Raw genomic sequence first — 11810 nt, 5'->3', positions numbered from 1 at the left:
CATCCATATTTGATCTATGTCATTAAGTATATTAATATGGTGATCATCGTGGTCGAGTCACGTTTGAATGTGATGAAGGTCGTAGTGGTTCCGTAGTTGATATATGAGATGGACTAGATTGTATTAAGGAGAATTCTAAATATAAATAGCATACGGATGTGCGCCTAAAGAACATGTGATATAATTTTTTCAGGAAAATATGAAGCTTAAGTAGGAGATTGTTAGAAATTCGTAATTTCTAATTAAGGTGAGCATCATATATTTAATACAATTATATCGGCTATTTGTTTTGGGTTACAAAACAAGTGATCTAATTACTAACAACATGTAAGACTTTTGAAACTGATAACGGATATGGGCTTAATGAGTGGATACACAAACGGTTGGCCTATAGGGGATAATGGAAACCCTATAAGTTAACGCATAAGGAACGATTATGGTCCCCAATACACCAAATCAAAAATAGTTTTCAGTCAGAGAGAAAACGAAGGTCCCAAAAGGAATTAATAATTTGGTTGAGGAAGATCATCATACCAAAACTCTCTCAAAATGTATATTATAGGAGTAGATCATAGAACATAGATTCAGAGATTCAGGTATAACTTTGTGTCCTTGTTTTATATCATGTGTGAGAATCATGAGATTCAAGATCCTAGGATTAGTATTGCATCAATCATCAAGAAATATCTAACATATACATGGTGTTTGCTAGTTTGTATGATTTTAAATGGTGATTTCATGGGTGTTTCTTTTCGTCTTTGCTTTTTGTAGGTGCTTGCTATGGTGGTTGAAGGATAAGACAATGAAGGTGATTGGTGGTGCCTTTGTTGTGGATTCAAGATGTTTGCTATTTGGTTTCATGGGAAATGGTTTTCTTTGGTATTGAATTTCATCTAGTTGTAAAGGGAGATAGGTTCTTTATCATGTTCTTCTCCCCAAGTTTCTCTATTTAACAACTTTGGTCTTTTTGTTCAAAAGATAACTGATTATACTAACATGGTAAATCAGATGGCACATGTCATTCATCTATATGTTTACAAGAACTTTTTTAAAATATAAATTAAAAATTAATATCATATTTAAAAATGTCCTACAAATTTAAAATTATTTATAAAAAAAGTTTAAAAATGGAAATAAAATTAATATTTAGCATTTCCTTATCTTTAAAAAATCTCATCTAAACTTTTTCGATCTCAAAGTTTTTTCACGAGATCAACCCTATAAGTCTCACCTAAAACATTTCCGATCTCAAAGTTTTTTCACAAGATAAATTTATTTTAAGTTGCATAAAGGATGTTGATAACACCTTCGTTACACTAACTCTTTAATATTTTGCGTAATATAGGATAACACCCCATTACACTAACTCTTCAATATTGAAACAAAACAAATTGCATGTAAAGAACCAACTCGCTTCCAATTTGTAGCACTTCTTTTCTACAAAGAGATACCCTTAAGGAATTGACATTGCTCCTTTTCAAATTCATCATTGTGATGGCATTCATCTAGAATCTAATGATGTAGAGGTTAATTTTCAATGATGAAGATCTAATGACATAGAGGCATTTTATCATTATCAACTAAAGCTTGTGGTTGACTCATTATCCATCTCCTTTGATGGAATTTTCCTGAACTGTTTTGATCAACCTTTAGCTAGACCAAATCCTGTGACATAGAGGTTGGTTGTCATCGACGCAAAGGCTTAGTGCTGCCAATGATTGACGCTTACGATGTCGAACTTTGTTTTTTTTCTTATCTAAAGGACTAAGATGCAATTGGTGGTAGATATGAGTTCCTTTGGTGGAAATTTTGCTCCACGGTGGCGTAATTTCGATAATGATGGTGTTTCAACACTATACCAATGGTGATAGTGATGACGATGTAACATATTATGGTAATGACAATAGGTTACACAATGATAATTGTAAAGTGTTCTATCTCATGTTATAGGTAGTGATTAGTTGATGAGGTTGGAAGAAAGTGGAAGGTGGGATATGGATAAGAAATGATTTTCACCCAAAAAAATGTAAGTGTTCAATGGTGCATGCACCAATGTCAACCTTGTGTATTATAGAATTAGACAAGAATTTGAGACATGATATATTTTTATTGGTCTAAGACATAGTTTGGAACAAACTGAACAAACTATTATAGTAGATAATTGTCTCATAGAATCCGCAATAATTCATGATTATATTTGATTGGATTCATAATTCAAAAAACAAGTCTTCCTTCAAAATTAATAACCATGCATCCTAGTCTTCTCCATTGCATCACATCAAAGGTTGCTATTTTTCCATTTTGTCTTTGATTCCTAATGCAGATAGTCATAAAAATACAAAGATAAATAAGGCTTCTCTATAATAAGTTTTGATATAAAATGAGAAAATAACGATGTATCCACTCTATTAGGTAAGGTATATCAATTATCAAATGACCTAGAGCAGATGCACCCACACCTTTTCTCTTTACAATAAAAGCTCACTTCACAAAGGAAGATGTACATGATAAATACATGAAACACAAAAACAAAAATGAGAAAAAGACGAATCCTAAAAAAACAATAAAAAATCGGGACATAAAAGAAAATTGCAGGAAAGCAAGACACAAGGTCATGATATTCTAATCAATCTTTCACCAACCATTTAAGAAGAATATTTTTTTTGGGGAAACGAAACCCATATAAACTTTGTGTTTTACTAATAGACATTATAAACATTTTTTTCTTTTTATTTACTCTTTAAATTTTAACTACTAGTAAAATTGGTCTATATATATATACAATTTTAAATTACTAACAATAAAATTAAAATTAATACATTAGAAGATATAAGATTTACCACTATAAATTTCCATCACGTTAGTTTTCACGTCTAAACTTTTTCAACACAAGGTAAATGAAATATATTGTGTTACCTTAAACATAACTAGAAAAAATACTAATAATTCATGTCTATGTTAGAAGATCCTTAAATAAAGCACCGTGCAAATAATGAATTTTACTTGAGTGGGAGTTACTCTCCTTAATTCTTAAATAAATTGATTAATAAGTTTAATTCTCTTTCTCATGGATTATGGAAGAGCAATATGCAGAACTGCAGATAATGAATCTACATTAAGATTTCAAGCAAAGTTTAGTTTAATAATGATTTCTGTCGGGCATTTATATGCATTTTAATGAGTCTTTTTTTCTCAATTCAGACTTTCACTAAAGAATAATAAATGGTGAATTTGATTTTTCTTCTCAACCAAAACAAGTAATTAAATTATTTACCTCCTATATTAGCCAATAGCCATTCAATGTCGTTGCTGAACATCATTCTAAGTAATTGAATTACTGTATCATTCAATGAAAGGAAGATAAAATAAAGTGATGTGAATTGATAATATTCAACCTTATATTATCTAATGTGTTAATCCTATTTTTATTACTCTTAATTTAAAATTGTCTGTATGTAGGGACTAATTTCACTAGTACTTAAATTTTAAAGAGTAATTAGGAAGAAAAAAAAATTTATAGTATCTACTTGCAAAACACAAAGTTTAAGGAGGTTTTGTGAACTTTACTTTTTTTTTCCTAAATTTGATCAAATAAGTCATTATGATTTTCAAATACCAAAAGTCTGGTTAAATAAAAAAATTCAATATCTATGTCATGTTAGTATAAAATTTTTTACACATTTAATATATCATTTATCAATATTATTTTTATTTAATATCCAACATTGATAACACGTATATGATGAATAATGCACCGTCCTGGGCTAAAAAAATCTTTCATGCATATACTATTTTTTCTAAATAAAATAAGTCCAACTTAAAATGTTCTACTTTCAGTTAATAAGTTAATTTGTTATCTAATTAATGACATCTCAAGAGAAATGGGAAAGAAAGGCAAGAAGGAAGTCCTTTTATTGATTCGGTCGATAAATATGAAAAGTGAACTTTATTTCAGTCAACTATTTTTAATTAAATATACAAATAGGAAAAATTGTCGATTTACATCAGGTGAATAATGTAAATAAGTGCAGATACGATAACTTTGGGTCAAGTTTTACTTTTTTCCTTGTCGTCCTCTCAGATTCGATTCTTCTTTTTGAAGGACAAATACTAATATAGTATACTAAAAACAATGCAAAGATATGCTTACAGAGTTACAACATAAAGGTTCACATATCTTTGTTTATAAAAAAAGAACGACAATCTTGCTTTAATTTTCTTTCTAATTTCGAGGAAATATGTTTTTAATTTTAATGTGACGTTACAGTAAAAGAATTACACTTTTTGTAAACAAATCATATATATATTTAGTATTTGATTAACATTGGAAAATTCAGAACCAACTTTACTCTTTGTGATATAAAATAGACAATTATAGAAGTGACAAACATATAAATAAAATAGAGGAAAAGTAAAGGAATGAGGTTGTAAATTTTAACAAGTAAAACTAACTTCTTCAAATTAAGAAATAAATAATCACGAGACATAGTCTAAAAATTTCTCTCTAAGAGGATAATAGTAAGTTTCACATAAGAAAAATGAAATACAAAACATACAATGTCACTAACTAAAATTAATAGTCTCATACTATGATAGATAACAATTCTTTTACTTCTTATATATGTTGTTCTTCTCAATTGCTTCTCAAGGTATTATGTTTGCATGTCTCTAAACATTGACCGAGCCAAAGTAATAGAGAGACTAAGGTGGGTCGCAGAAAATAAATGTGTGCACTAATTGGATAATTTAATTTTTGTAGAGACAAATTGCTGCGCACAAAAATCTTAAAAGATTGAAATAAATGTTCATTCTAAATTTATATCACATGGACCAATCATACATTAGTGGATGTGTTTCTTTAAAATAAGTAAAAGGATTTTCTAAAAATCACTTGAAATATAAAAAAGTGGTATGTGTCACTTGAACTAATACAAGTCTAAGTCTTTGTAAATTAAAATTTGAGAAAAATTTGCATGAAAACGTATATACATAGACACAACTAATAAAATTTTGACAATACATTAAAAAATTAATTCTAATTAAAATTTAGTCATAAATAATAGCATAAAAATATAAAAATACTTATCTTAAAATGTGACGTGTTGTATATGTTTTTATATAAGTTTTTGTTAAAAAATAATTTAGTGTGATTTTGATTTCATTTTCCAATTTAGAAAGGAGAAAGAAGGAAACACACAATTATTATTAGATTAATATAAATCTATGATATATCAATTATCATATAAATAATAGTGTATGTGAATATGAGAGATTATATTATTAGGTTGGTTTTAACCCGTTATTAGTTTCTAAGAATAAAAATGGGTTAGTTGGTTAGTTAGGGTGGTTAGCATTTTTCTTCCTTTTATAAAAAGATTTCATTGTATAATTCAATTCATTCATTCTATTCAATATTCTATTTTTCATCTTTCTTGTTTCATCAAGAAGAATTCATGCATAGCTCTACCTTTTCAACATGGTATCAGAGCATAATTATCTTTTGATAGTTTCCGCTCATGATTCCATGAAGGATTTCATGGAAAACTTCAACAATCAAGAACATGGTGGTGCTTTTTTTTTTCCATCTCAATGGCCTTCATTAATGTTATTTAGCTTCCAATAGGTGACAATGCTGCATGTGGCAAGACTATCTTGATTTATTTGATTGCTCTAGCGTTGTTCTTCAGCATTCAATGTTTCTTTTCAATATATGGCCTTGAATTCATCATTATCACCTTCTTCATCGACCTTCAAATTCAGATCAAAGAAGTTTGTTTTTTGTCAAGAATTCTTTTCAAGTACATAAGCTAACTTCTTGATATCCTCAAACTCTTCAAAAATGGAGTACCATGACCAATTTATCTTATACAAGATTACATCATTTTCTTATTCTTCATCATTTACCCCTCTTTCTTATTCATCATAGAAGCATCTCATTAGGATCAAGATTTCGATCCTTTTTTTCTTTCTGTCATCATCAATGGTTGGTTCGTTTCTGTCCATGATGGTTAAGCTCAGATATAACTTCTGTCATGGATGGTTAAGCATTGGATGGTTAGCTTTCTGTCCATGGTGGTTAAGCAAAGATATAGCTTCTGCTAATGATGGTTAAGCGTTTGATGATATAGCTTCTGTCATGGGTGGTTAAGCGTTTGATGATATAGCTTCTGTCATATGTGGTTAAGCGTTGTTATTGCTTCAAATCAATTCCAAGCTGAGAGTTCAAAATTTTCACTCTCCGGCTTGAGGTGGACTGTTGAAATATATTGTATCATATAAATAATAGTGTATGTGAATATGAGAGATTATATTGTTGGGTTGGTTTTAACTGTGATTAGTTTCTAAGAATAAAATTGGGTTAGTTGGTTAGTTAGGGCGATTAGTATTTTTCTTCCTTTATAAAAGGATTCATTGTATAATTCAATTCATTCATTCTATTCAATATTCAATGAATATTCTATTTTCCATCTTTCTTGTTTCATCAAGAAGAATTCATGCATAGCTCTACAATTTCAACAATAATTTAGAAAGGATTCATTATATAAGTTTTTGTTAAAAAATAATTTAGTGTGATTTTGATTTCATTTTCCAATTTAAAAAGGAGAAAGAAGGAAACACACAATTATTATTAGATTAATATAAATCTACGAGATGTCAATGTAGATTATTATTTGTTAGTAACCTACTAAAGTAGGTTAGTTTTGATGACAATGGTAAGTGTCACCATTCTCTTATATACAGTTACTCTTATAAATAGTGACTAAAACAGAAGAACAGAGTCAGTTCCTCTTCACTCTTTTTATCTATATTCATGTGATTTAGGTTTCCAAATAATCATAAAAGCTTCTCAAACATGATTTGCAATTTATTATTATATCATATATCAGAATTTAATAATTTAGATTGTTCTAGAATAAAAAGAGTTTAAAATATATGTATCGATAGTGTAAAGTTTTTTACGATGTTAGTCCATCATTCACCATTGATTTGTATTACTTTTGTTTAAGAGTCAATAATAATTAATATATGAATGATAATAATTTGCTGACAGTATAAAAAATACTTGTACTCAGTATATACATATTAAATCCTAAAAAAACACTCAAATAAAATTATATTACAAACCCATAAGTAAATTGTTATGTTATTCATATCCCTTCATTCCCTAGAAGAATTCATGATTTGAAGAATGATTAAAATAAGTGGGGTATATAAAAATAGAAGAAGTGTTATATTTGTAATTTGAAAGATGATTGTTCTCTATATATAGAATAACATTTCAAGCTTGTATGGACTGGTCTCAAGCCTAAGGTGTTGAACAACTTCCTTAAATCCTAAAGAGAAAGAGAGAAGTTGATGAGAAAGTTATAAGTTTTGATTTGTCTTGTTGCTCCACTCCTTCACATTAAATAATTCATAGCCCTTAGTTTAGTTTCAGAAATTCATATATACTTAGACAAAATACCACCTCTCACCAACAAAAACAAGACAAAACTTGTCATTTTTTCAATTTTTTGTTTTACCTTGTAACAACAAATTGCTTCAATGTCTTCTGATTTTTATCCTTTTGGCACATCCAACATCCACACACAAACACATTCAACCTCAGACATGGTTTCATCTTCTGATGATGGAGTTGGAGACCTTCTTTTTTTCTCTGACTCTTTCCCTTTCTTCAGTGATATACCTCAAGAGAATTCCAATAACACCAACCAACACCAATTTGATGAAACTATTCCCTCTTCTTTAGACCCTTTTTCCCCTTCTTTCTTCTCTTTCTCTCCTCCAACTACAAACTTGGAAAACTTAACCCTTTATCGTCAACCTAACCATGTGTTAAATGCCCCAACTTTAGAAAATGAATTTGGAAGTTTCTCATCAGCTTTAGATGGGTTTGAAGTGAAAAGTGAGGAATGCCAATTGGGTATTGATTATAATATTAATACATATAATCAGCATCATTTTTTTCCTCATAGTTATAGTGGTGCTGAAAATGTATCAAAGTACATGCAAAGAAGTTTCAGTAGTAACTCTTTTGATGGGAAACCTGGTTTTCTGTTCAAATCTCACTGTGATAGACTCATAGATTCACCAAATTTTCAAAGGCATGCAATCAATTCACCTGAAAATAGTTCCTTAGATGGACAAATGAGGAGAGTGTGTAGCACAGGAGATTTGCAGGTAAAAAATTTCTCCTTTTTTATCTTCATAGTTTTCTTTGATTAAAATGTTAATTTAGAATAAAGATCATCTCCATTAATAGAAGAAAGACAAGTACTTGTTTCTCGGCTTCTCCTATTGTTTTTAAAGGCAAAAATATAATTTTATTGTAATTATAAAGATAAATATGTTATTAAAAACTATATTTCCTTTTGTTTTTTTAAAGCATTTGTGAATTTAGTAAGTGCAATTATGAAAATGTTAATATGTATCTAACTTTGTACATTAATCAATTTAGTCCATGTAAGGACCTTAAATTATTTTGTCATGAAACAAATTGATTGAACCAAATTAACCATTTAGTCTTTTTTTCATAGCTATTTTATTGAACTTTGTTTTACTTCTTGATCAGAACATGAAAGCAAATAACATCTCTCAAACGGAGGAAGAACCAAACTTAAAAGTAGGACGTTACAGTGCAGAAGAAAGAAAAGAAAGGATTTCTAAATACAGAGCAAAGAGAAGCCAGAGGAACTTCAACAGAACCATTAAGGTAAAGAATATCACTATTTTTTTAGTACTAAAATAATTGAAGTGGGATAGTAAATTAATACCACTTGAATGACTGATGTATCAACTCTATAATATTCCCTCTGCATATAAATAAGTTTTTACTTTGATGCCCAAATATTTTATAATATTAAGACATTGAATAATTATTTAATGTGTAACCTATTAACTCACAAAATAAAACTATTATAGTATTCTATTGGAACACACTACTATCCTACAAAATGTGTCATGTTATTTGATGTAATTGGCTAAAAAAAATATTTAATTATTAAACTTTTAACTTCAATATATTTTTCAATCAATCTTATCAAAAACATATGAAGTGGTACTTATTGTGAGACACGGATATTTTACATACTAATACAATATGAATATATAAGGGTCTGAAATGTGTCTGCTTTGTTGTTTTTATGCAGTATGCATGCCGAAAGACACTAGCAGACAATCGACCACGCATACGTGGCAGATTTGCACGCAATGATGAGGCTATTGACATTCCAAAGGTTCAATGCACTACTAGATATGAAGAAGAAGTTGATTTCTGGGTAAATATTAATTTTACTGCTTTATCATTTTTGACATCAATTTAGGATTATTAACTATTATTATTAGAGTGATATTAGGGAACACATTGTTACTTAGATTATGGGTTTTTGATATTTACGTGGCATTCATGTAGATTGAAGAGTTGCATGAAGAACAAGAGAATGTAACAATGGGAGCAGAAGAATATGTGAACAATTTTGGAGCTAGTCAATTTCAGTATTGTGGCTTTTAAGTTTTTTGACACCAAAGAGAAACAGCTTTTATTGGAAGAGGCTTTAAAGTTTTGGCTAGTTGCATTTGATGCTTTTTGCAAGCCAAAAGTAATGCAGAAGTGATTTTCTTTTGAAAAATAATAAATTATGAATAAGTTATTATAAGTGGGAGGTGATATGATCCTTATGTCAAATATGAAGTTGGTAGTTGAAGGGCACCTCCACTTAGTTTCTAGTTAGTTGCATTCAATTTCTATTACTCTTTTATATTGGAGGAATAATTTACCAATTGTTTTTAATTTGTATATATAAAAATTATCATAATTCCATGAAAATGGAAATTATTATGCTTTAATACATATTTTAAACATTCTTAAATATATGCTTTAATTTTTTTTCTTATTTTACATTCGCACAACCTTTTTCAAGTAAGAAATAAAATTAGAGAAAAAAGTTGGTTTATGTTATAAGACATGACTCTCATTTTATAAGATATCAGAAGGTAGATATATACTATCAATAATTGGTTTATCTTGTTATGAGCCTCACTTAAAAAAAATTGTTTGTTCTAATCATTACAGGTTATTTAATTTAAATGTGGAGAAAATATTTTTAAATATTTATAATTTATTCTAATAATTTTATTTAAAATTAATATATATATTTATGCATGGAACAACCTAATATTGGGATTCTTATGTTAGTAAAAAAATATTTTTCTTTTAACCAGGGTAAGAGATTAATCTTTTGGGTGTGCAAGTGTTGTTATTAATGATCAAACATTGATTTTTAACCTTGTATGATATCTTGATTCAAAACTTTATAATTGAACCAATTATTTGTTGGTTAATCAAAAAATTCATAAGTAAATAATTTAATCAAAATGAATATAAAATAGCTGTAATCAGTTTCGAGTGGATATAGGCAAATAGGACATATAAGAAAATAAATTTGGCTTTTGATTAAGAAAATTATTGAGAGCAAATTTAGAAAGCAAATGAAAATTTGAGAAAGGTTAATGATAGACATATTGGGATGTCCATATATACACCCTGATAACCCAAAACATAACTATATTGGGATGAAGGTGTATATCATATTCAACATATTACTTTAAGACGACTATTTATGTATATTTATGTAGGAAGAAAAGAAAAAAAGAAATAACTTAATCGATTAAGATACGAGTAATTGATTATCGTGTGTGATGTAAGAAGAAGGAAAATTGAATAATATTTTTTGCACCTATTCATTTCAGCTAGAGTGGCTTTTACAATAGAAATAACAGACGGTTTAATCGATTATACAATCTATTAATCGATTAACGAAACTAGTTAAATGAATTACATTATTTTCAACACTCTCCCTTAATTCATACTAGCTAAGCTTATCACACCAAACTCCCTTCTCTGCCTTTAAAAATCATATTTTTTTAATGGTTTGGTGAGTATGCTAGCTTGTTGTTCTTGAGTGTTGCAAAATTCTAGCTTCCAGCTGTCATTCTCCACTTGATCCCTCAAGAAATGATACTTGGTTTCTATAAGTTTGCTCCTGCCATGAGACACTGGACTCTTTGCTAAAGTGATTGTTGATTGTTGATTGCAACCAAAGTACTTGTTGTCCTCCCAAGCAGGCTGCAATGTATTCTGCTTTACATGATGATAGATCAATAACTCTTTGCTTCTTAGAGCACCAACTCACAGCTGCATTTCCAAGCTTGAATAGGTATCTACTTGTACTTTTTCTATCATCTTTATCACCGCACCAATCAGCATCAGTATAGCCATAGATTGTGTTAAGGTCTTTGCTTTTGTTGGCAGGGAACATAACATCATAGTCCAAACTTCCCTTGAGATATATGAGTATCCTTTTTACAACCTGCATATGTGAATGTTTAGGATGCTCCATGTATCTACTAACCAAACCAACACCATAAGTTAAGTCTGATCTTGAGTTGCAAATGTATCTTAGAGATCCTATCATTTGCCTATAAAGAATCGAGTCAAATGATTCATCTTTAGTGTCTTCCTTGCATAGAGTGTGACCAGTTTCAATAGGTGTTGAGGTTGGGTTGCACTCTAGCATATTGAACCTCTTAAGTACATCAGTAATGTACTTCCTTTGATGCATTAATATCCCTTCCTTAGTTATGGCAAATTCAATCCCTAAGAAATATGAGAGAGTTTCTAGATCTGACATTTCAAACTCAAGTTTCAGCTTTGATTTGAGTCAGTCCATTTCACCATCCTTGCAGCCAGTTATTAGTAAGTCATCTACATATAAGTATATTATAATTAATTCTCCATTAGAGATACCTTT

The 11810-nt window shown here is 29.2% G+C and overlaps 1 protein-coding gene across 1 annotated transcript; it reads left to right on the top strand.

The window, feature by feature from the left end:
- The first annotated feature begins 7340 nt into the window (after positions 1-7340).
- On the top strand, positions 7341-9789 carry LOC109337371 (putative zinc finger protein CONSTANS-LIKE 11). The gene is made up of 4 exons (XM_019574337.1): positions 7341-8181; positions 8573-8713; positions 9150-9278; positions 9413-9789. Exons 1-4 carry the CDS (start codon positions 7546-7548, stop codon positions 9509-9511), a joined length of 1005 nt encoding a protein of 334 aa, XP_019429882.1. The 5' UTR covers positions 7341-7545; the 3' UTR covers positions 9512-9789.
- Positions 9790-11810: the final 2021 nt, after the last annotated feature.

This window comes from Lupinus angustifolius, unplaced genomic scaffold, assembly GCF_001865875.1.
Source record: "Lupinus angustifolius cultivar Tanjil unplaced genomic scaffold, LupAngTanjil_v1.0 Scaffold_5_169, whole genome shotgun sequence".
In the NCBI taxonomy this organism is placed as follows: domain Eukaryota; kingdom Viridiplantae; phylum Streptophyta; class Magnoliopsida; order Fabales; family Fabaceae; genus Lupinus; species Lupinus angustifolius.
Note: the sequence above shows the minus strand (reverse complement) of the source record. Positions and strands in the feature narration are given on the sequence as shown.

Excerpts from the sequence above, each read along its gene's own strand:
- LOC109337371 (XM_019574337.1), top strand. The coding sequence starts at position 7,546 with ATGTCTTCTGATTTTTATCCTTTTGGCACATCCAACATCCACACACAA. Across the intron at positions 8,182-8,572 it reads GTAGCACAGGAGATTTGCAG|AACATGAAAGCAAATAACAT; the intron begins GTAAAAAATTTC and ends CTTCTTGATCAG. Across the intron at positions 9,279-9,412 it reads AAGAAGAAGTTGATTTCTGG|ATTGAAGAGTTGCATGAAGA; the intron begins GTAAATATTAAT and ends GCATTCATGTAG.